At 35.9% G+C, this 26,776-nt stretch overlaps 1 protein-coding gene across 3 annotated transcripts in view; it reads left to right on the top strand.

Annotated features, from left to right (window-relative positions):
* LOC123525491 (PR domain zinc finger protein 10-like) overlaps nucleotides 1-26,776 on the top strand; it is a 34,667-nt gene that overhangs the window by 994 nt on the left and 6,897 nt on the right. For all 3 annotated transcript variants that reach the window (XM_045304582.2, XM_053537822.1, XM_045304583.2), the window contains exons 2-6: nucleotides 7,396-7,453; nucleotides 8,414-8,563; nucleotides 15,748-16,565; nucleotides 19,104-19,256; nucleotides 24,885-24,984. In XM_045304582.2, the coding sequence (XP_045160517.1) occupies nucleotides 7,432-7,453; nucleotides 8,414-8,563; nucleotides 15,748-16,565; nucleotides 19,104-19,256; nucleotides 24,885-24,984 (1,243 nt within the window). In that variant the 5' untranslated portion in view covers nucleotides 7,396-7,431. The remainder of the gene's footprint in view (nucleotides 1-7,395; nucleotides 7,454-8,413; nucleotides 8,564-15,747; nucleotides 16,566-19,103; nucleotides 19,257-24,884; nucleotides 24,985-26,776) is intronic.

The following is a 26,776-nucleotide window of genomic DNA, read 5'->3' as shown; positions in this document are numbered from 1 at the left end:
CAAAGAACTTTTTCAAAAAAGCCTTAATTTTTCAGAGCAAGTACAAATGATTGCAAGTCTTGGTTTTAACGAGAAAGAATTTGGCTGTTTCAGAGGGTTAGGGTCATCATGTGAAAGCCTAGATTATTCATTTATAAAAATCCTTAGAATTTTTCTTCATGGGGATTTTATAAGTTTAGATGTTGGAGTACCGAACTATAGCAAAAACTCTTTTGAAACTTAAATCTTCTACTGACCAGCACTGAAAAACCGGCTTAGGGGCTCGGAATAACGAGAAAAGGGCATATAAATGAAAAATATTTTTACAAAATGTAGCAATTTAGAAATAATTCGACAGTCAGATTGTTTTATATTTGTGACGGACAATACTTCAAAGGACCAAAATAATCATTAATGGAGGATAAATCATAGTACAAAGTCATGTAAAGTTATCATTTGCGCATATTGCTGAATGCTGTGTCCTATACGCAGTAAACATTAATGGTGTACAGTACATACATAGGTTTAAATAATCACCTGAAAATTCGTAATTTTGGAAATATTTTATAATTTTTACGTATATCAGTGATGAATTAAATCCCCTTTTGATACATGTATCCCGGCACAACCAGTTTTCAACCGCTTAACAAGTTTTCTGTGCAGTTTTGTACAGATGCAAGTCCAAATCTTTGGTTTATTGTCTAACACTTTCTATCAGCATAAGTGCTATAAAACATACCATTTAAGTTTCAAGTTTCTAACTGATCGAATCCCTGGCAGGATGATTTTGAAAGTCATCAGTAGGAAGTCATGCTGAAAATTTACAGCCTAAATTCGACCACAGGTGGTATTTTCCTTCCAGCAAAATGAAACAGCACTAAACTTTTACTGTAGTTTCATTACAACATGGCAAACATATTTACACCCAAAATTCAAGTCTGGCAACAAACACTAAAACCAACATGGCAGATCAATATACTGTAGGTACACTTGCCTAAATTGGCACCTAAATTACAGGGGGTAGGGTAAAGTAAATGGCAGCCAAAAGTTAGTGCATTATCTAAAGAACTATATCATGTGCTCAATTACTCAAGAGAACCAGTGTGTCACATCTGCTACATTAATAGCTGTCACATATGACAATGTATTATATAATTGCTAAGCTTTTGACACTCCAAATATTTCAAATTGCTTAGAAAATGAAAAAAATGTTGCAAGGACAGGCATCATGATTGCATTGTCAAAATAATTTAATAATAATGTGCTTCACAATTCTGGCAGTAAGCATGTGTTAAGCAATAAACATTTAGTGCAAAAGATATATAAATACTGATATTGGCTGAAGCAAGAATAGGTAGTAGACAAGGAAAGATGCAGGTTTTTTAGTAATAAGAAAAACCTCATGAAAACATAGTACTGCTACATAAATGGAATCTATATAATTTTCTAAGTACCAAAACTGAAGGCGAATAGGTTCATAACATGTTCTGTCTCTGCTGTAAACAGTGAAACAATCACAACTAATAAATTTGGCTTGTAAAGATTTTTATCATAAAAAGTCCTAGGTGGTCGAAAATAGGTTGTGTTTGAAAATAGTTTGTGTGGGGATATGTAAGTTTTATTTTAATTTTTCTCATATTCGCAACAAAATCAGCATTAAACCCAAATCGGCAGCAGTGACAATTTCTTTGGAAATTTTCTCCACTATTTTGTTCTTACGAGTGTTTGACATGAGTGGAGATACTGCCATAAGAAAAATAAATCAATATTTCCTAGGATTATGTCAAATTAGTTTGACTAGAATATAATTAAGCCTGATCAAAGGTCTCATATGCATGAATGCTTATGTTGGAAAACAAGGCCTTGAACTACTTACTCCTTCAATTGTGTTTTCCTTATTTTGAACCCTAGCTAGCTGCTCTTAATGATACCCCTGCTTTGCGGGATGTTCTAGTATATGTCAGGTTGATTGATAATATTAGGAGTCACAGTTTTTATCAGGATTGTTTGGTTTATTGTCACAACATTAAAAAAGTTCTAAGGAAGTAAAAAAATTCCTAGTAATCCTGCTTATTGATAAAATTATTCATGGTCAAAATAAAATATTTTTGATCACTCCAGATGCAGTTTACTAGATACTGCCAACAGATATACATGTATGCTTTAATGATATAGGATAATGAATTGTAAGAAAGAGAAAAGTGTTGTTCAGAGTTACTTGACTTCACATCATATGCCAAGTTGTGCTTCCTCTCTGGCTTCAAACCTTTCTTTGGTTGTTATTTGAGGATCGAAGCCATCCATCAGGCTTGTGGAAAGTCTGTGGGTCAAACCAGGTGTCCTCTCAAAGGGGCACCTGGCACCTGGGGTCTTCTTCCACCATAAAATTGAAAATTTAGCATACGACTTGAAGCTTATATGTCACAGACTTGAAAACCAAACTTTTTAGCTCACCTGATTGCTCAGGTGAGTTATTGTGATCGCTTGATGTCCGTCGTCTGTCAACATTTCGCTTGTGTATGCGATAGAGGCTGTATTTTTCAATTGATCTTCATGAAATTTGGTCAGAATAATTGCCTTGATAAAATCTAGGTCAAGTTCGAATATGGGTCATCTGGGGATAAAAACTAGGTCACTAGGTCAAATCAAAGAAAAACCTTGTATATGCGATAGAGGCTGTATTTTTCAGTTGATCTTCATGAAATTTGCTCAGAATGATTGCCTTGATGAAATCTAGGTCAAGTTCGAATATGGGTCATCTGGGATCAAACTAGGTCAAATCAACGAAAAACCTTGTGTATGCAATAGGGACTGTATTTTACGCTGGATCTTCATGAAATTTGATCAGAATGTTTGTCGAACTAGGTCACTAGGTCATATCAAAGAAAAAACCTTGTGTATGCAATAGGGACTGCATTTTACACCGGATTTTCATGAAATTTGATCAGAATGTTTGTCTGGATGAAATATAGGTCAAATTCGAATATGGGTCATCTACATGTAGTTCAAAAACTAGGTCACCTGGTCAAATTAAAGAAAAACCTTGTGTATGCAATAGGGGCTGCATTTTATACTGGATATTCATAAAATTTAGTCAGAATGATTGCTTTTATAAAATCTAGGTCAAGTTGGAATATGGGTCATCAGGGGGCGAAAACTAGGTCACTAGGTCAAATCAAAGAAAGACCTTGTGTATGCGATAGAGGCTGTATTTTTCTATTGAACTTAATGAAATTTGGTCAGAATGATTGCCTTGATCAAATCTAGGCAAAATACGAATATAGGTCATCTGTGGTCAAAAACTAGGTCAAATCAAAGAAAAACCTTGTGTATGCAATAGGGACTGTATTTTACACTTGACCTTCATGAAATTAAGCCAGAATGGATGCCTTGATGAAATCTAGGTCAAGGTCGAACATGGGTCATCTGGAGTAAAAAACTAGGTCACTAGATCATATCAAAGAAAAACCTTGTGTATGTAACAGGGACTGTATTTTACACGGGATCTTCATGAAATTTGATCAGAATGTTTGTCTAGATATAATCTAGGTCAAGTTCGATTATGGGTCATCTGGGGTCAAAAACTAGGTCATCCGGTCAAATCAAAGAAAAACCTTTTGTACGCAATAGGGGCTGCATTTTACACTGGATATTCATAAAAGTTAGTCAGAATGGCTGCCTTGATGAAATCTAGGTCAGGTTTGAATATCATTAATCTCGGGTCAAAAACTAGGCCGCAAGGTCAAATCAAAGAAAAACCTTGTGTATGCAATAGGGACTGTATTTATGTCTCCCCTCTGCTGGGGGAGACATGTTGTTTTTGCCCTGTCCGTCCGTCCAACCTACCGTCACACTTTATTTCCGATCAATAACTTGAGAACCATATGACCTAGAACTTTCAAACTTCATAGGGTGGCAGGGCTTATGGAGTAGATGACCCTGTTGTTTTTGGGGTCACTCCACCAAAGGTCAAGGTCACATGGGCCTGAACATGGATCAATAACTTGAGAACCCCTTGACCCAGAATGTTAGAACTTCATAGGATGATTGATCATGCAGAGTAGATGACCCCTATTGATTTTGGGGTCACTCTGTTAAAAGTCAAGGTCACAGGGGCTTGAACATGGAAAACCATTTCCAATCAATAACTTGAGAACCACTTGACCCAGAATGTTGAAACTTCATAGGATGATTGGACTTGCTGAGTAGATGACCCCTATTGATTTTGGAGTCACTCTATTAAAGGTCAAGGTCGCAGTGGACAGAACATGGAAATCCATTTCCGGTTAATAATTTGAGAACCATTTGACCTAGAACCTTCAAACTTCATAGGGTGATAGCACTTACAGAGTAAATGATCCCTATTGTTTTTGGGGTCACTCCATCAAAAGTCGAGGTCACGGGGGCTGAACATAGAAAACTCTTTCCAATCAATAACTTGAGAACCACTTGACCCAGAATGTTGGAACTTAATAGGATGATTGGACATGCAGAGTAGATGACCTCTACTGATTTTGGGGACACTCGATCAAAGGTTAAGGTCACAGGGACTTGAACATGGAAAACCTTTTCAAATTCATAACTTGAGAATCACTAGGCCTAGAGTGTTGCAACTTAGTGGTATGACTGGACATGCCGGATAGATGATCCCTATTGCAGCCAACTATCAGTGTCTCTTTGACTTTCCCTCCAGTCCCCTATTGACTTCTTGCCTATACGACTATGCATTGGGGGAGGCATACGCTTTTCTACAAAAGCAGTTTCTAGTTTACACTGGGTCTTCGTGAAATTCGATCACAATATTTGTCTTGATGACCTCTAGGTCAGGTTTGATTCTTAGTCGTGGTGGGTCAGAAACTAGGTCATCCAGTCAAATCAAAGGAAAAGCTTGATAACACTTTAGAGGCCACATTTATGACCATATCTTCATGAAATTTGATCAAAATTTAAATGTTTATCTTGATGATCTTTGGTCCAATTTCGAATCTGGGTCATCTGGGGTCAAAAACTAGGTCACCTGTTAAGGAGGTAGGTTACCTTCATATTTGTATGTGTGCATGTCTTACCGGAAGCTAACGTGACGATTTACGACGACGTTTACGACAAACTAAATGTGTTTGTATATTCATTCTTCTGAAAACAAATCATGAACCTGTCTTCGATCTGATGCTTTATGGTTTAATAATGCAGAAATAAAGAATAAATTGCCACAGAAACGCTTCAAAACAATGTTGCCTTAAAATGACGTCATAGACGTCATGACGTTTCGTGTCAGTTACCGCGCAAAATTAATAGCTTTTATCTTGAAAGTACGTAATTCTGTGCATTTTCTTTATTTTAACTATTTTCAAATAACCATTATTTGCTGAAATACTTTTTACGAGTCTTTTGCTCTGAATAATAATCAATATTTTGCTCCTTTTATGTAGTTATATTAAAATGTTATGCGGAATGTAAGAAAATGGATGATGGTAACCAATTTTTTTTTGGAATATAGCTGGGTGAAAGGTTACTTGTTACGGCCATTTTCAAATAAAAAATCTAGCAGTTTGATTTGTAATACCTATTTTTCAGGTTCCGTTGATAATTTGTTACTTATATACTAAAACTAAGATCTAAAATTGTTCAAATTTCAGTAGAAAATTGTGGTTTCTTGAATTGAATTGATGTTACCATGGAAACGAAGCCCGTGACCTATGTATCTAAATGTGAAATTCAATAGCGTTGACACTGGTCTGTTTAAGAAACACAACTTCGGCTTTTTATTTTCATTTCAAAAATATCCATGAGAATAATAGCAGCATGCTGAACGATGTTTCCATGAAAAATGCCAGACAAGGGGTACTGCTGTAAGTATTCTAAGCTGTGAAATTTGTTTGAATAAATGCAAATAACACGAAAATATAACTTATGTTAGAAATAATTTGTTTTAAAGCTACATCAACTAGAAAGATAATCTTATTCAATATTTTTTTATAAGAAATTACGACAAAAAGCAAGATAAAAGCTATTTTAAACATCTCTGTTGCCATGGTTACTTTAAACTTTAAGAAAAATAGGGTACCATGTAAAGTGCTTGGTATTTTGCTAATAATATTACCCAAATATTCCATGTTGGTCATTAACAGAATGGCACATAGTTGTTTAAAAATGACAGAAAATGCATTACCATGGAAACACGAGCCCCGCAACATATACATTTTATGCTTATATTAGGAAGCTAACGTGCATACTAGTAAAGTATCAATTATGCAGACTTCTACGGATATCAATGAAAGCAAAATACACTGAAAAGTGTTAAATATCCGTATTTTCCTTCTTCTTTCGATATGAAATACCTTTAGAGGGTCATGTTCTTTAAACCTGGATAAAAATTGAACTTGAAGAGACAAAGACAAACAAAATTGAGATTGTAGCAGTTAAAACTTCATATAACACGAAATACAAAAAAATGCTGCGGTTCAACTAATTTGAATTTACCCTTGAAACAAGGTAACCTACCTCCTTAAAATAAAAGAAAAACCTTATGTATGCAATAGGGGCTGCATTTTTCATTTTAAGTGCATGAAACTTTGTCAGAATGTTTGTCTGCATGAAATCTCGGATTAATTTTTATCTGGGTCACATGGGGTTAAAAACTAGGTCACCAGGCAAATCAAAGAATAAGCTTGTTTACACTCTAGGGGCCACATTTTTTATTCTATCTTCATAAAACTTAGTCAGAATGTTTTTTATCATAAAATCTTGGATGATTTCGAATCTGGGTCACGTGGGGCCAAAAACTAGGTCACTACGTCAAATCAAAGGAAAAGTTTGTACACTCTAGAGGCCACTTTTTTGCTCCAATTTTCCCGAAACTATCAGAATGTTTTTTTTTTATGGAATCTTGCAGAAGCACGAATCTGGGTCATGTTGGTTCAAAAACTAGGTCACTAGGCCAAATCAAAGAAAATACTTGTTTACACTCAAGAGACCACATTTTTGGTTCAGTCTTAATGAAAATTGGTCAGATCGACTCAGAATATTTGTTTTCATGAAATCACTAGGACAAACATGTTTACACTGTTATGGTGTGTTTCCCAGGTGAGCGACCTACGGCCATCTTGGCCCTCTTGTTGTTTTTTTAAGTTGTATGTCTGTGTCCATGGAAACTAACCTATATTGAGAATTAATACTTCAGAAATGCATAAACCAAGAAAGATGTCAAGAATGCAAAAAGTAGTGAAAGCCTGTCAACATTGTGTGTGTTTAGGTTCCCATACTTATTTCTGGTAAAATGTAGTTGACACACAAAAATGGTTGAAAAGGCTATTTAAGTAATTATATACCAGTTCTGGCATTAAGCCTAGTCCAGATCAGTTTTGAATAGTAACATTTATATACAATATTTATGAGGTAGTATTTCATTGTTTTCAGGTTTTGAAATTAATGTGCCCAATGACATGAAGAAAGATGAGCTCTTTTGATGATTTGTGTAAGTGAACTTTCTGTTAAATGTTAGAATGCAGCATTGTCTTGAATACTGGACAAAAACATAACACAATAATTTGTAAGATCCATATTAGATTTTAAGTTATTTATAATTTCGTAAAGTTAAGCACTGTTTGAATCAACATCTTAAAAACGTCCAAAGACTACAGTCTCGCTTGAGACGTAGAATTCTTCATGTGAGGAAGCCATCTGGCTCTGCTGAAGGTTGTTGGTTCTATCCATGTGCCTGTCCGTGATAAAATAATGTCCAGAGAGGCACTTGGGGGTGGGGGGGGGGGGGGGGGGGTCTTCCTCCGTCATGACAAGCTGTAAAGTCTCTATATGACCTATAAATGTGTTGATGTGATGTTAGATCCAACAAAAAAGAAAGCGGCACAGGGGCTGGAGCAAATTAAATTAAAGGAAGAATTTGATTTGCAGAAGTATTGTAGTGTAATGTTCGAGACTTTCTTAAATAGACCCGGTCAGGATCACAGATCTCACAATAAAATCTTGACTACACTCAACTTTCAAATTAGTCGTTTTAAACTGTTTAAGTCATCAGTTTTTGTTTAAATATTTTTATATACGAAAAGTTGGAATATATTACATTCTCCCTATTTGTTGAAGTCATTGACTACTTTAATGATATTCATTTTGTATGAAATTACAATAATGCCACTTAGTGATATGCAGCTGTATTGAAAACACCCGCATTTAGCAAGTAAGAACCTTAGATGCTCTAGTTATTCTATCTGGTGAACAGAATGGTCAGGAAGCAGATTCTAATGTCAGATAAACAAACTGTGTGCAGTTTATTACAAAAACCTGCTGAAGGTGGTAAATCTGAACTTGGTCAAGTAATGGATTTGTTGAAATTTTTAACAAGTCAACTGATCATTTTAATACACATGTTTGTATTCACTAAGTGTTTGGAAATACATTATATAAGTAACTGTTTCAGGGTGTAGTGATTGTGGCAAGAGTCATGAAGGGATGTGTAAGAAGCATGGAGTTTTGCACAAAGTCCAGGATGCCGTTATCCCATCCCGAGCACGTCTCACCCTACCATCATCTCTCACATTGAAATCTGTGAAAGAAAATGGCACTGTGCGTAAGTATTGGTAGACTTAATCCTTTTCTAACTCTGTCATGATTAATTCAGCCTGTGTTTTGGCTTACCTGACCAAACCTGAAATGTAGCCCAAATTCTTAACATTTATTTTCACCTTGACAGAAAAAGAATAAAGAAAAAAATATACATTTTGGCTGTCAGAAGTGTATACTAGGGATATTTTGTTAACAATTTGTTAAAGTTGATTCATTCAGAGTTTGATTAAAAGCAATATTCATTTAAGGATGAAAATTTTATATTACATAAAACTTAATAATAATAATAATAATAAATTAATAATAAAGACACATTCAGGTAAAGCCTGATCTTCCAAGCGAGCCTCTTTATAATATATACGTAATACATTATTTACAACAAAAAGAAATAGTAATCCAAAATCAACAAATCTTTGACAAGTACTGGATTATGCATAAAAGTCATTATGTATTATGTACTACAAAGATATTAAAAGAAAAAAAAATTAATTAGTAAAAAAATTACAATACCTGTCCAATCTTTAGCTCGACTATTCAAAGAATAGTCTAGCTATTCTACTCACTCTTGCCGTCACACTTTGGTTAAAGTTTTGCATGCAAGTACATACAGCTATCATTTAAAGGCATATGACGTTACGCTCATTGTTAGCGTACATTAGTGTAACTAACGTTATCGTCGTTTTTAGCCGTTTAGACGTTACAAGGATTACTTGGGGTGGTTGGACTACAGTTTTCATAAATCATTCCGTTTCGATATTTAAGGAAATATTTGATACAGATGTACATATAATATTTATTCAATCAAATTATTTATCAGACAGTGAATTATATTGCGGTGTTCAGATAAAATTGTAATACATATATATTATTTAGTTTTCAAACGTAACGTCGACGTTACATTAATTTCTCGGCTGTGACATCTCGGCTAGATTTTGCAATTTTCATGTATTAAATTTAATTCATATTCAACGTAAGACTTATGCATATCAATTTGCAGACAATTGTATGTACTTTCAGACTGTAGTCGCTGTTTTGTAAACAAATACATATTTCTTTAAATATTTCGGCACGTAACAACTTCGTAATTTTATTTTTTTGCATTTTTTGACACGTGTGACATCGCGGCTAGATTAAAGTATACATATATTAAACGCCATTATCAAAGTCAAAATACGACAAAAACTTACAAATTCAAAAGTAGAATTTATGTACTTTTTGTCAAAATAAATATTATAGAAAGCATACAATAGTTAAAGAAAATACAGAAATTGTAACAAATCCTGTCGAGGAAAGACATTAAATCTTACGTTTTAAGTTGGATCTGTCTTTTGCTTCCTGTTTGTTACAGGAAGTACTGAACAGCAAATGACTGCAATGACGTCAAATATAGTTAACATCACGTCACTGTGTCTTCTTACTTGACGGAAAAAAAATAACTTTATGAATTTACCAAGCCGTTAAATAATGCGCATTGGTAAATTCTGTTACATCTTACATGACGTTTTTGTGTTGTTTTCTATGATTCTATGTCGAATTAAACTTTTACTAATTGTTAAACGTAAATGCGATCATATTTGTTAACAGGGAGATTGTTTTGCCTTTCTTGTGATATAAGAAGATAAACAACCGTATTTCTAAAACGAATTTCATGAAACATTGAAGTGAACCAAACTGAAAAATTTCCAATGTTCGCCAACAACGTACGCAATGTCATATAGCTTTGAAACTTATTTTTTCTTTTTCTAGGTCAATTATCAATCTCACTGGGTCAAGTTCCATAACTCTGACATGTATTTTGAGCAAATTATCATATGCCCCCTTCTGGACTTAGAAAATCCTGGTTAAAGTTTTACATGCAAGTTACTATCTCCAAAACTAATGCAGATATTGAATTGAAACTTCACATGTGTCTTCGGGGTTATAAAACTAGTTGATAGCATCAAGTCCCATAACACTGACCTGCATTTTGGCCAAATTATGTCCCCTTTGGACTTAGAAAATCTTTGTTAAAGTTTGTTTGCCAGTACATACAGCTATTACTTAAAGGCATATAGATTTGAAACTTATTTTTTCTTTTTCTAGATCAATTACCAACCTCACTGGGTCAAGTCCCATAACTCGGAGTCTAACATGTATTTTGGGCAAATTATGTCCCCTTTTAGACTTTCAAAATTCTGGTTAAAGTTTGGGTGCAAGTTACTGTCTGCAGAACAAATGCAGATATTAAATTGAAACTTCACATGTGTTGATTGCATCAAGTCCCATAACTCTTGACATGCATTTTGGTCAAATTATGTCCCCTTTCAAACATAAAAGTTCTGGTTAAAGTTTTGCATGCAAGTTACTCTCTCCAAAATTAATGCAGATACTGGATCGAAACTCTGTAGATATTTTAACATTTAGGGTAACATTTTCCTGCTTCTGGGACAATAATTCGAATAGTTGAGCATTGCCCAGGCTGTCTCACGGACAGCTCTTGTTGTATGTAAGCTGGTATCTCAGTACCCTCTATTGGGAATGGATGGAAACTTCACACACTTATTCACTGTGATGATCTGACATGCACTGCAAAGGTTTCTCAACTCTATTTTGCTTTTTTACAGAATGATGCCCCTTTGTCGACTTAGAAATTTTTGGTTAAGGTTTTGTATGTAAGCTGGTATCTCAGTACCTGCTAGTTGGAATGGATTGAAACTTCACACACTTATTCACTGTGATGAATTGACATGCATTGCACAGGTTCCATAACTCTACTTTGCATTTTTACAAAATTATGCCCCTTTTTCGACTTAGAAATTTTTGGTTAAAGTTTTGTACGGTATGTACATGTGAGCTGGTATCTCAGTACCCACTAATGGGAATGGATTGAAACTTCACCAGGCCCTTCCCCAGCCACATAAGGCGCCGCGCTACCGCGGCGCTTAAAACACGAAATACAGCTTCCCGCAGGGCTTAAATATCCCGCGCGGTGCCTCAATTATTAGCGCGGCGTCTTAAATCAGTAAGCGATTTCATCCCCGTGAGGTACCTCATGTGTAGTGTATATGTAATTTCCCTGTTGACATGCCTCGACGATTTTTTTGATCAGCAAATTACGTCACGGCGAGTGCACACAGGTAATGAGAATCAATGAAGTGTTAAAATTAATTGATAAATAGTATGGAACTTGCGTAAGCGGCCAGCTGATTACCAAGCACGTGAAAAGTGCCCTAGATTTCTTCGCGCAAAATTTAAATTAGACCGTTGTTTAGTATAATAACAAGTATATATCAATGCAGTTTGATTCTACTGTAATTTAAATTAGAAAATGCACAAATTTTAATGAATATTGAAAGTAAAAGTACGTTTAGAATGTCCGTTCACGAGTCGTTATTACTCCCGATGTCGTATGCAATTTTTCCATATTTCCTTCAAAAAAAGCTGACAGTCGGTGTATTTTTTAGGATGAGAAACATCAAAATTTGAGGAACTATCTCTGGTTTACCCTAGTAGGTCATGTAACTGAGTAAAAACTACTTTCAGACAACATTCCGAAAGTGTACCAGTATCCGGATAGTAAACTTTAACCTGACTGTAATAGCACTTTTCTGTTAATGAAATATTGATGAGACCTGATCAATACAACATGACTTTTGATAATTATTAGTTTACAATGTGACCTGAAACAGGCCTTTAACTATGTTGTTTACAACATGATCTTGGTTTCAGGATTAAGCTAATATATTAAGGCCCTCCACTATTTCATATTCATATGAATAAGTTGACATTCTTGGTGACATTTTTTAAGAGAAAGGCTTGAATGGTTTAACCTAAACTATAAAGTAAGTAAAAAGCCTTTGTAAACTTTGTTACTGGTTTTGGGAAGATTTACCGCTTAAATTTATTCTGTGACATTTCCTTTAAGTGTGCAGTAAAGATAAATGGAATACATATTAACTATAGACATCTAGAAATGCAACTACTGCTATGATAACTTTCAGGTCGAAAAGAGCACCCTGCCCCTTTTGGACAGCACCCTGTCCTTTTTGAGCTCTAGAAATAACACTATATGATATATTGATGGTTATATCATTATGTGAAAATGTAGAAGTAATGAAATACATGCTGTTGTGTTTTTTTGCTTATGGTATACTTAAAAAAGCACCATTTGGGTTAGATTTAAAAAAAAAACGAACACGGGAGGGGATACCCACCCCTTATTCCGCCATACAGACTTTACCCCAGCGCCTTAGAAAATTTCTGGGGAAGGGCCTGTTCACACCATTGTCCATTGTCATGAGCTGATATGGATTGTACAGGTTCATTAACCCTGTGTTGCAGTTTTACAAAATTATGCCCCTTTTTGGACTTTAATATTAATCACTTAACAAGGCTGTTGAATAGTCGAGCATTGCTGTCCACAGACAGCTCTTGTTTATACAAGCTGTCCCGAGGGTTGGGAAAACGGCTTTCTTACACAGGCAGACATGTAAGATCATTTTTCTTGCCTGTCACGTTCACAATAGAGTGTGGTGTCAAATAGATTTCCTGGCATAACTTTTAGCTCGACTATACGAAGTATAAGGAGAGCTATCCTACTCGACCCGGGGTTTTTTTACACTTTCTCTTTTTTCAACTTATCTCTGTAATTACTTGATGGATTTGATTCAGACTTAAAATAGTTAATCCTCATCATCACCCACATCATCTGACATAAGGGCCATAACTCTGACACCAATATTTCATGATTTATCTCCCCTTTTCACTTAGTTTTTAAGGTTAAAGTTTTGATGCACTTTCACTCTATCTCAGTTATTACTGAATGGATTTTATTTAAACTTAAAATCGTTGTTCAACATCATCACCCACGCCATATGAAACAAGGTGCATAACTCTGGCACCAATTTTTCATGAATTATTCCCCCTTTTTTACTTAGAATTTCAGGTTAAAGTTTTGATGCACTTTCACTCTATCACTGTTATTACTGAATGGATTTGATTCAAACTGAAAATACTTGTTCAACATCATCACCCACACCATTTGGCACAAGGTGCATAACTCTGGCACCAATTTTTCATGAATTATTCCCCCTTTTTATTAAGAATTTCAAGTTAAAGTTTTGATGCACTTTCACTTTATCTCTGTTATTACTGAATGGATTTGATTCAAACTTAAAATAGTTGTTCAACATCATCACCCACACCATTTAACACAAGGTGCATAACTCTAGCACCAATTTTTCATGAATTATGCCCCCTTTTATTTAGAATTAAAAGTTAATTCTGATGCATTTTTGCTATATCTCAGTTATTACGAAATGCATTTGATTCAAACTTGAAGTAGTTGTTCCAAATCATCACCAACATCATATGATACAAGATGCATAACTCTTGCACCAATATTTAATTAATTATGCCCACATTTTGCTTAGGCAGTACTTGTATAGTGTTTTGATACACTTTATCTGTACTTCTCTTATTACTTAATATTTTTGACACAGACTCAGGCTATTTTGCAATATCTTCACCCACCATTTGAGTTAATAAATACTCCAGTGACAGCTCCAGTTTTCTCAGATGTGCCCAGTTTCACTATCCAGTATCGAAAAAGTCGAGCACACTGTCTGCTGTGACAGCTCTTGTTAGCTTACCTGAGCACAAAGTGCTCAAGGTGAGCTTTTGTGATCGCCCTGTGTACGTCGTCAGTCGTCCGTCCGTCGTCGTCAACAATTTGACTGTTAACACTCTAGAGGTCTCAATTTTGGCCTATTCTTAATGAAACTTGGTCAGAATGTTACCCTCAATAAAATCTTGGACAGGTTCGATATTAGGTCATCTGGGATCAAAAACTAGGTCACTGGGTCAAATCAAAGGAAAAGCTTGTTAACACTCTAGAGGTCACAGTTTTGGCCCAATCCTAATGAAACTTGGTCAGAATGTTACCCTCAATAAAATCTTGGATGAGTTTGATATTTGGTCATGTGGGGTCAAAAACTAGGTCACCAGGTCAAGTCATAGGAAAAGCTTGTTAACACTCCAGATGTGACAATTTTGACCCAATTTTAATGAAACTTGGTCAGAATGTTACCCTCAATAAAATTTTGGACGAGTACGATATTTGGTCATCTGGGGTTAAAAACTAGGTCACCAGGTCAAATCAAAGGAAAAGCTTGTTAACTTTCTAGAGGTCACAATTTTGGCCCAATCTTAATGAAACTTGGTCAGAACCTTACCCTCAATGAAATCTTGGACGAGTTCGATATCTGGTCATCTTGGGTCAAAAACTAGGTCACCAGGTCAAATCAAAGGAAAAGCTTGTTAACACTCTAGAGGTCACAATTTTGGCCCAATCTTAATGAAACTTGGTCAGAATCTTACTCTCAATAAAATCTTGGATGATTTTGATATTGGGTCATCTGGGGTTAAAAATAGGTCACCAGGTCAAATCAAAGGCAAGGCTTGTTAACACTGTAGAGGCCACATTTATGATATATCTTCATGAAACTTAGTCAGAATGTTAATCTTGATGATCTTTAGGTCAAGTTCGAATCTGGGCCATGTGGGGTCAAAAACTAGGTCACCGGGTCAAATCAAAGGAAAAGTTAGTTAACACTTTAGAGGCCACATTTATGACCATATCTTAATGAAACTATCTTGATGATCTTTAGTTTAATAGGTCAGGTGAGTGATACAGGGCCTTTATGGCCCTCTTGTTATAGTTTATGACATCATAGTAGTGCAAGTACTATGTGACATCGCTTTTCCCTAGGGAAAGACAGGGACATCTATCCCTGGCACATGCTCGGACAAATGTATACTTTCCCTGCTAGGTAGACAAAAACAACTTATCTGACTGATGCATTAGGGTTGAGTGATTTCAACTTTGAGGGGCATACCTGACAACTGTATCCATATTTTCCTCCAGAGGTTTTAGACAGCTAAAAAAAGGAAAAGAAAAGGAACAAAAAAAAAATATTTTTAAAAAGTTAACATTAACAGTAGACAGCTGTAGTCTCTACTTTCATCAGACAACTTGCAAGTATATCTAAAAATGCTTTTACAATTAAACGTTTTATTTTGGGGCCAGATATTAAGGGAAAGGAGGTTGCAAAGCATAAATTGGTTTCCCATTTGGAAACTTTTCCCCTCCTGTCCCTAAGCCTTTGCAGTGTTATTAAAGTAGTGATGATACTCTTGTTTTATTTTCAGACACAGCTGTGTTTTCTAAGCGTGTTATTCCTGTGAGGTCACAGTTTGGTCCTCTGGATGCACCTATCATTTCCAAAACCAAACTTGAAACAAAGCCAAAGAAAGAAACCACAGTATGGAAAAAGAAAAATGCAATGCAAAAATCGATGGAGACTTCATCACTGACACAAAACAGTGATGCATCAGATGTCAACCAGTCATCCAACGATTTGCATTCACCAATTATTGCAAATGTTCGTAGTTTGCAGTCTAAGAGTAATAACTCGGTTGGTGCTGAGGTTGCGATATCAAGTATACAACAGCAGTTAATGTCAATAACCAGTCAGTCCATCAATCAGTCCGGAATGGGAGATGGTGGGCTACTTGGTCTTCAAGGCGGATTAAATCAACTTCCGTTGCATTCGAGTCCCATACATAACCATCCAGACCTGAATCAGTTACAGCACAGTCTCCAAGACTTACCTGCCATTGGTTTTCCCTCAGCACCTGGCAGCATTCAACTTACGCAGGAAAATATACACTCCTTGGCACAACAATACCACTCAACTTACGGGCATATTGATTTACAATCTGTCCAGCAACACTTGAACCCTTCTGACTTTGTTTCCTCAACTCCTTTGCATCCTTCAGTTGGAACTGACCAATCAGCTGGCAGTTTGTTATTAGGTCCACCTCTAGAGGCTGATGGCCAATCAGCAGAGGACTCTGGAGTAGGTGACACCTCCAATGTCAATGCGAGTGACAGCACTGTAACAGATATGACCTCTGACACGGAACTGGAAGACAGCATAGAGCAGGATATGTCATTTGAATTTAAGGTATGTGTGCTAACCTGGAATGATTTCTCAGAGAAAAAATGTTTATGTTTGGTTACTCTCATTTGTATTTAAAGAGATATTTAGTTTATACTTATTATTTTGGCTTGATTGTTATGAAAACTTCAAGCTTTTTTCTCAGTCTGCTTCCCAGAAAAAACAACCTTGCAGTTTTTTGTTTGCTTTTAATGCATACCATTAATATTACACCCCAAGTGCACTTGTAGTATAAGTTTAGACCAAAGTAGAGGGTAGTTGTCTGTTTCAGTGCAAGAAATATTTCACCAAGTGGCTGCATTTTTCACTAGTGGTGCAGTCATGGGTGAAAATGCAAAATGTGGTGGCCACAAAGGAAAGATACTTTGGTCTTACATTAAAACCGACAAATTATTTTTTTTTTCATGTTTTTTTTTCAATGGTTTTAACCAAAAATTGTACCCATTGTACTGGGACCTCAGTGACCAAGTGGTTAAGGTAACGGACTTTAAATTACTTGCCCCTTACCGATATGGGTTATAGCCTTTCTCGGGGCATTGAATTCTTCATGTGAGGAAGCCAACTAGCTGACTTGTTTAAGGTAGGTGGTTCTACCCAGGTGCCCTCTCATGATGAAATAATGCACAGAGGGGCACCTGGGGTCTTCCTCTACCATAAAAAGCTAGAAATACGCCATATGACATATAATTGTGTCGGTGTAATATTAAACGCAACCAAAAAAAAACCCATTTTAGTTTTTACTGGCACCACCTTGCATGTATTGCATCATGATGTCACAATGACATGATGTCACAATATCTATGTTGAAAAAATGTCAAATAGTTCTTTGAGATTTTTATGCCCCCGAAGGGAGGCATATAGTTTTTGAACCGTCTGTCGGTCTGTCAGTCTGTCCGCAATTTTCGTGTCCGGTCCATATCTTTGTCATCCATGGATAGATTTTCAAATAACTTGGCATGAATGTGTACCACAGTAAGACGACGTGTCGCACGCAAGACCCAGGTTCGTAGCTCAAAGGTCAAAGTCACACTTAGACGTTAAAGGTCATTTTTCATGAAAGTGCATTTGTGTCCGGTCCATATCTTTGTCATCCATGGATGGATTTTCAAATATCTTGGCATGAATGTGCCACAGTAAGACGACGTGTCGCGCGCAAGACCCAGGTCCGTAGCTCAAAGTTCAAGGTCACACTTAGACGTTAAAGGTCAATTGGTTTCCGGACTATAACTCAAGAACACTTGGGCCTAGGATCATGAAAGTTGATAGGGAGGTTGGTCATGACCAGCAGATGACCCCTATTGATTTTGAGGTCAGTTGCTCAAAGGTCAAGGTCACAGTGACCCGGAACAGTTAAACGGTTTCCAGATGACAACTCAAGAACCCTTGGGCCTAGGATCATGAAAGTTGAGAGGGAGGTTGATCATGACAAGCAGATGACCTCTATTGATTTTGAGATCAGTTGCTCAAACGTCAAGGTCACAGTGACCCAGAACAGTTAAATGGTTTCCGGATGATAACTTGAGCCTAGGATCATGGAAGTTGATAGGGAGGTTGGTCATGACCAGGACCCCTATCGATTTTGAAGTCAGTAGGCCAAAGGTCAAGGTCACAGTGACCCGGAACAGTTAAACGGTTTCCGGATGATAACTCAAGAACGCTTGGGCCTAGGATCATGAATGTTGATAGGGAGGTTGGCCATAACTAGCTGATGACCCCTATTGATTTTGAGGTCAGTAGGTCAAAGGTCAAGGACAAAGTGATCTGTAACAATTAAACAGTTTCCGGACTATATCTTGAGAATGCTTGGGCCTAAGATAACAAAACTTAATAGGGATGTTGATCATGACCAGTAGATGACCCCTATTGATTTTGAGGTCATAGGTTAATTTGACAGTGACCTGGAACAGTAAAACAGTTTCTGGATGATGACCCAAGAACACTGGGGCCTAGGATTTTGAAAGTTGATAGGAAGGTTGGTTATGACCGGCAGATGACCCCTATGGATTTTGAGGTCAGTAGGTCAAGATCACATTGACCCAGAACAGTAGACCTTTTTTTTGCCATATAGCTGGAGAATACTTTGGTCTAAGATCACATTTGATACAGAGTTTACTTATGATTGGTAAATGACCCATAATTATTGATTTGAGGTCAGTACGTCAAACATCCAGTGCACTGTGACCAAATAATTTCTGTTCCTTGTGCAATTACTGAATGCATCAAGGGGGGCATTTTGTATTCTACGAGCTCTTGTTTAAATTAAGAAACTTAGACTTAAAAATTGTAATTTTCCTTTACTTAGTTGTAGCAGGTTATACTGGTGAAATTTTGCAAAGCTGACTTTAGCAGTGGAATGCACACACATGCAAAGTTTCATGATCTTCTGTGCTTTATAGTGACAGAGCAAAAAGAAAATTAAGCATTTTAAAGTCTAGTCGAAAACATTGATGAATACTGGTCCAAGAATTTCTTACTTTCATATATACAGAAAAATGGCTAAACAGTTGCTTGAATTGGGAAAATTGTAGACTATTTGTGTTTCAGGTGTTGACAGATGATGGTTGTGTGGAGCTGTATGATACTTCGGAGGAAGACCATTCTAACTGGATGATATTTGTCCGTCCGGCCACATCCTTCAAAGAACAAAACCTCATTGCATACCAGGAAGATGGTCAGATATATTTTGTTTCATTGAAGGTAATTTTTTTTTGCATCACACTATCTTTTTCAAAATAATCCTTTTTGGCCTGCCTACGATTGTGCCTTTGAAAATTCTTTGACTAGTTTATCAAAGCACTGCAAATGGCTTTTTCTGTGGAGTGTTGCCAAGTCATCCCTTGTTCAGATGATCATAGTTTGTTAAAAACGATGTAGTAAATATTAGACAACATTTCTCTTTTTTATCCATTGGTCACTTATTTATACACCCCTTTGAAGAAGATTGCTTATATTGTTTTGTTTGTGTCGGTTGTTTTTTCCCTCAGTCAGTAGACAACTATGTTTCAAATCTTTAACGAGAGAAGTCTTTGGTCTGCAGTTGTCAGATTTCGTAAGATGGTTGCCTGTGATAAGAAGTTCACCTCATATTTTGGGCATCAGTAGGTCAAAGAAAAGTCTTAGTGACCTGGAGACAGAAAACAAACTGTTTCTAATCAATTTCTGAAGAACATATGGGCATAAGCTTCATAGGATGATTGCCTGTGGGCAGAGAATAATGAGTGTGTTATGGCAACGGTTTTATCAGATTTGGATCCAATTTGGTTGCCATTAAGAGTATCAAGTCAAGTTTGTGTATTTTAAAATGATGCTTAAAATGATGCTCCACTACATCTTTCTTTGATAGTTTTGTTAAAACCAGTTCTGCATAATATTAGAATTCTTAAATTGACTGACTTTCCCACTATTTTACATGCTCTTCAATCTACTTATCTCAGTTTGACTATTGAGAAGTTTGATCTCCTGTTCAAGAAACTTTGAAATTAGGCCATCCTTAAAAAATTGTTTGTTTGCAGTAACGCGACCGACTCACGAAAATCGCCGCGACTCAAACAATTTTTTAACCCAAAACTCGGATTTTTTTTTATCGGTGCCATGTTTTTATTTTTTCCTGTTTCGTTATTTCTTTTGGGTAACTATTTGTATTTGTATTTATAAGTTTTCCTAGACAGTGTTCGTTGAGGTTCAACTACATGAATGATCGATATGACCAATAAGAAACAAAATATGTGAATGTTACGCTTTCTGTATACCGCTAATTAACAAGTGACACAAATACGATAATAGGCTGCTCTTCTTTGCATTGTTTATCAATTAACTTTTACACATTGATCAATAAATACCTTTGGCAATGACGGACATTATTGTACCAAATACAAACCGCGAGAAGCCCACGTGTCAGTCGGCGCGTGGCATGATTGACATCTGCCAGAAGCTGATTAATATACCAAGCTCCGCCTACTGCCATACTTCCGCTTATGGCGGCGAACAATATTTGAATTCACCAGAATTTTGATTGACAAGGGGCAGTTCTTTCGAACTCGAGACGCATAAAAGAAAATTTCCTCGGGTCAAGCCGACGCACGGGAATTTTTTTTGTGTGGGTCAAATACGAGTTTTTCTCGATAAGTGCGAGTGAAAACCCAGAACCTCGGGTCTACCGAACGCCCTGCCGATTTCCTGATATACTACAAAAATCCATGCAAAAAGTTGTTTAAAAAATTCCACATGGACAAATCGTGGTACATAGTGTTATCTGTGCAATACTGCAGACGTATTTAACCGAGTTTTAGATTTGTAAAATAATGATTTTTCTCGTACGTAAAACATCTGGGATAGATAAATTCTTGGATATCTTTCTGTCATAATTTCTCAAACAATTTTGCATACATAATAATTTTAGTTTCGATCTTTTGTCGTTTCATAATCTTTTTAATCTGCCCCGAGGATAAAACTGCAGTGACACTGCAAAAGTCACTTGGAAAGAGCACAATAAACGTCAAAAATATTAGACAAACAAAATTTTCTTACCTGAAAATTTATTTATAAAAGTTAAACATCCTTTCAATGCAATGACTAAAACCAGGGAAAGAAATCCATAATGTTTACATTTCTAGATTTTCCTATTTGCATGAAATTAAATTTCCATGGGTCCACTTTTTCCTATTTTTCAAAACCCAGACTTTAGAAACATAGTTATTATTACTGAAACTTTCTGTGACTTAAATAATGTAACTGAAATTCATGCAAATTTTTGACAACTGCCATCAGAAACTGGGTTTAATCTGTTTGACAACTGTTTCTTTTAATGTGTGCCGACAGTAGCAGATCAAAGAAGACATGTATTATGTGTGATGTCATAGTGATGTCACTGCTATTGACAAGAAGTGACTGTGAAATGCTTTTATGGGTTTTTGTGTTTTGACTTTGAGTGCATTAGAGCTGGAAGCTTGATTTATTTTTTGCTGATATAGAATTAACCTAGCTTTTTTTAATTGTATTCATATTCAGATTAGGCTTTTCTTGGTTAAGGCAATCATTGCAAGAGAGAAAAAAACTTTAATTTGCAGTTTAATCACATTAGATTCACAAGGATAAGAAATTAGGTTTACATTGATAAGTATATTTAGTTCAATTTTCAACTTGCATGTCATGGCGCTATTAAAAATCTTTCCACGTTTCCCTAAAATCACTTCACCTCTCCCTAAAATCTCTCCACTTCTCCATAATCTTAGCTGAGGAAGAAATGACTTCTCCCTAAAATATTAACATTGCTTAAGCCCTGAGTAAACAATGTAAAACAATTAAGTATTGTCTTAAAATTACATGATACATAGGCTTTGAAGGAGTGCGGGTGCTTGTAATCAGACTCAGGTCTACAGGGTATTAAAATATCGAAGATTTTGCTATGTACTTCAATGCTGAATCCTAAGGAATGTAATGTTTTTTTATTACCCTAGCCAGTGCAAGGACATTCAAAAGGTCTGGCCAATTATTTTTGTTTAATATATTGATAATCTTAAATTTTTAAGTTTATATGGAGATAATAAGCTCCAGGCTATCTGTTGTTTTTATTGTTATTAAAAAGGAGATATTACTAGTAATATTAGTATTCATACTATGTGAAAACTACCACCCTTGCAGATATGTTACAATCAAGTTAGCATTCTACAGAGAAGTGTTAGTACCCAGAAGGTGTACATACCAGAGGGTTAAAAAGAAAATGCAGGTGTTGTACAATTAGCATACAAAAAAAAAAAAAAAAAAAAAAAAAAAAAAAAAAAAAAAAAAAAATCCCTACCTATCTACTCACTCTAAAAATTCTGGGTCGCGTTACTGCAAACAAACAATTTTTTAAGGATGGCCTTAAAGAAAATAAAATTGAATAAAATTTATTAGGGCATTAGATAAATTTTTGAACAGTAAAAGTTAGACAAATTGTCGAAGTTTAATGTGAAATATTTCATTTAATGATAACATTTATATTCTTACAAACTAGGCCTTCTCAGTAAAAAAAAATATAAAAAAATTGATTTTGCTTCCATAGTGATAATTAAATTTCTGTATTTAGTAACAGCTTTCTGGTTAGGTAGGAAATAAACACTTACATTTTAGGGTCATAAGGTCCAGGGTTCATGGTGACAGCAACCTTAAATTGAAAAACAGTTTCAGATAAATAGCTTACCTTGAGGCAAAAACTGGTTTCTGGGCTATGACTCAAAAATGCTTGGGGCCTATGGCCATCATACCTTGTAGCATTTTTAGCTCGACTATTCGAAGAATAAGTAGAGCTATCCTACTCACCACGGCGTCGGCGTCGGCGTCACACCTTGGTTAAGTTTTTCGTACCAGTCCACATTTTGACAAAGTCTTTTGAGATAAAGCTTTGAAACTTTCAACACTTGTTTACCATCACCATGGCCAGTTATAGGCAAGAGCACATAACTCCATCAGGGATTTTGGCTGAATTATGGCCCCTTTTGTCTTAGAAATCATGGTTAAGTTTTTTGTACCACTTCATATTTTGACAAAGTCTTTGAGATAAAGCTTTGAAACTTTAACACTTGTTTACCATCACATGTCCAGTTATAGGCAAGAGTACAACTTAAACTTATCCTACGAATGGAAATTTTTGGCCTGCAAACTATTATGGCCTCTTATGTCTTTGAAAGAATATCAATTGGATTAATGTTTTATTTCGTACCAGTTCATATTTTGACAAAGTCTTTGAAGATAAGCTTTGAAACTTTCAACCTGTTAACCATCGCTATGTCCAGTTATAGGCAAGAGTACATAACTTCATCAAGGATTTTGGCTGAATTATGGCCCCTTTTGTTTTAGAAATCTTGGTTAAGTTTTTCGTACCAGTTCATATTTTGTGTAAAGTGTTTGACATATGGCTTTAAAACTTTTATCGCTTGTTCAGTATAATAGTCTCTATCTGTAGGAAAGAGTACATAACTCTGTCATATATTTTGGCTGAATTATTGCCCTTTTTGGACTTGGAAATTGGTTCTGATTTTATACAAGTCCACGTTTTGTTAAAACTATTTGACATATGGCTTTTAAACTTTGAACACTTGTTTATCATCATGATTTCCATCTGTAGGCAAGAGTACATAACTCTGACAACTATTTTGGCTGAATAATGGCCCTTTTTGGACTTTGAAATTGGTTCTGATTTCATACAAGTCCACGTTTTGTCAAAACTATCTGACATATGGCTTTTAAACTTTGAACACTTGTTTATCATCATGATTTCCATCTGTAGGCAAGAGTACATAACTTTGACAACTATTTTGGCTGAATAATGGCCTTTTTTGGACTTTGAAATTGGTTCACACATTGCCATTTAGTGCAAGACTTATCGAAATCCACAAATACAGGAACATTGTTTGTCTAATGTATTTTTTTCTTTTGTCTGAATATCTGTAGAAATATTTTGACTCCATTCTTCAATCAATGCTTCGAATAGTTGAGCGCACTGTCATCCGACAGCTCTTGTTGTTTAGGTAAGTAATGACCTATTGGGTAAAGAGGTTAAAGGATATGGTCACAGTGACCTCAAGACTTAAGATTGACCTTAATTTAACTGATTTGACCCTGGGCCATCAGATGTCATAGCATGATTGTTTAATATGGTCGGTGGATGGCCCCTTAAATGGGGGTTGGGGGGGAGGGGGGGAGCATATGTGTTTTACACAAGCTCATGTTCATTTATTATGCCCCCCCCCCCCCCTCCCCACCCCACCACCACCAGGAGAGGTATGTTGTTTTGCTGATGTCTGTTGGACCAATCAGTTTCGATGATAACTAAAGAACGCTTGGGCCTAGGATTATGAAAGTTGATAGGAAGGTTGGTCATGACAGCAGATGACACCTATTGATTTTGAGATCAGTTGGTCAAAGGTGAAGGTCACAGTGACCCGGAACAGTTAAACGGTTTCCGGATGTTAACTTGAGAATGCTTGGGCCTATGATCACAAAACTTGATAAGGAGGTTGATCATGACCAGCAGATGACCCCCATTGATTTTGATATCAGTAGGTCAAAGGTCAAGGTCACAGTTACCCGGAACAGTAGAACTTTTTTGCCAGATATCTAGAGAATGCTTTGGTCTAAGATCACATTTGATACAGAGGTCACTTATGACTAGTAAATGGCCCATAATTATTGATTTTGAGGTCAGTACATCAACCGTCCAGTGCACAGTGACCAAATAATTTCTGTTCCTTGTGCAGCTACTGAATCAAGGTGGGCATTTCGTGCTCTATGAGCTCTTATTAATTTATTGATACAAAAAATATATCAAATTGGTTTCAATTTCAGCCTATTCAGACAAATACAGAGCTGAAGGTCTGGTACTCAAAGGAATATGCCAAATCTATAAATAAAGGAATGCTTCCAGCTGAACCAATCACCAGACAGCGTAAGTTCAGTATAAAACAACATGATACAGTAAAAACAGTTGTCTAGTAAAATAGAAAAGTATAATAAAATGTTGTCAGAACTCTACCTTTTTCTGGTGATATCCTATGAGAATGTGATCATGTGTAGATATGACCTGAGGAATGCAATATGTGAAGAATTTGAAATAGTTGAATTATTGTGCCGCTGAGTCCCGTCCATCACAATTCTAAAAAAAATTCTTCTTGACAGCGTAAGTTCAGTATAAAACAACATGATACAGTAAAAACAGTTGTCCAGTAAAATAGAAAAGTATAATAAAATGTTGTCAGAACTCTACCTTTTTCTGGTGATATCCTATGAGAATGTGATTCATGTGTAGATATGACCTGAGGAATGCAATATGCTGAAGAACTTTGAAAATAGTTGGAATTATTGTGACCGCTTGATGTCCGTCGTCCATCAACAATTTCTAAAAAAAATCTTCTTCTTGAAAACCACTTCGCAGAATTACACCAAACTTCACAGGAATGATCCTTGAGTGGCCCCCTTTCAAAATTATTCAAAGAATTGAATTCCATGCAGAACTCTGGTTGCCATGGCAACCGAAAGGAAAAACTTTAGACTTACATAGGGAAAACTTTGAAAATCTTCTTGTACAAAATCACATGGCCCAGGACTTTGATATTTTGTATGAAGCATCATCTAGTGGTCCTCTACCAAGATTTTTCAAATTATTCCCCTAGGGTCAAATATGGCCCCGCCCCGGGGGTCCCAAGTTTTACATAGACTTATATAGGAAAAAACGTTTAAAAATCTTCTTGACTGAAACCACAACACTTAGACCTTTGATATTTGGTTTGTAGCATTGTCTTATGGTCCTCAACCAAAATTGTTCAAATTGTACCCCTTGGGTGAAAAGAGGCCCTGCCCTAGGGGTCCCAAGTTTTATATAGACTTATATAGGAAAAAGCTTTAAAAATCTTCTTGTCTGAAACCATACAACCTAGGCTTTTGATATTTGGTATAATGCATTGTCTAGTAGTCCTCTACCAAAATTGTTCAAATTATGCCCCTGGGGTTAAAAGAGGCCCTGCCCTTGGGTCACTTAGTTATTATGTGAGTTATATAGGAAAAATACTTAAAAAATCATCTGATCCTATTTCCAAGACTGTTTAATTATAATTACCTGATGACCCCAAGTAATATGATGTCATTTGACTGTGACCTTGACCTACTGACCTACTTTCTTGTTTTTAAGATACAGCCTTGAAATTTTGATGACATACACAGTTTTGCACACAAATCGTAAAACTGAATTTTATTGACCAGAATGTGACCTACTGACTTTCTTAATATTTTATCATCATTTTGACATTTGAAATATGTAGCTCATATTACTCAGGTGAGCGATCCAGGGTCATCATGACCCTCTTGTTTTATAAGTTAACATATGAATAGCTGTTCAAAGATAACTGAACTTTTTGTCGGAAAAGTGTTTTTGAAAATAACTGAATATATCTTCATCTATCAAAAAATATGCATGGACATACTGTATTTTTTTGTCCACACAGTCTTTTTGTTAAAATTTTAAGTAATTCCTGTCAAAAATGAAATAGTGGTAAACAGAAGCTTTACTGGCAGTTGCCATATGCATGTGGCTGGGCTGAAATTGTGAATCACCTTTATCAGTTTATCACGAAAAGTGCCATGAAAATTTCATCCTAAAACAAGATCTCATTTTGTAATTAATGAGATAAAATGAGATTTTGCTATATGTTCTGATGACACTCAGTGAGAGTTTCATCTAAGTT

The sequence above is a fragment of the Mercenaria mercenaria genome, chromosome 3 (genome assembly GCF_021730395.1).
Source record: "Mercenaria mercenaria strain notata chromosome 3, MADL_Memer_1, whole genome shotgun sequence".
NCBI lineage: Eukaryota > Metazoa > Mollusca > Bivalvia > Venerida > Veneridae > Mercenaria > Mercenaria mercenaria.
This window is presented reverse-complemented; position numbering and strand designations above follow the sequence as displayed.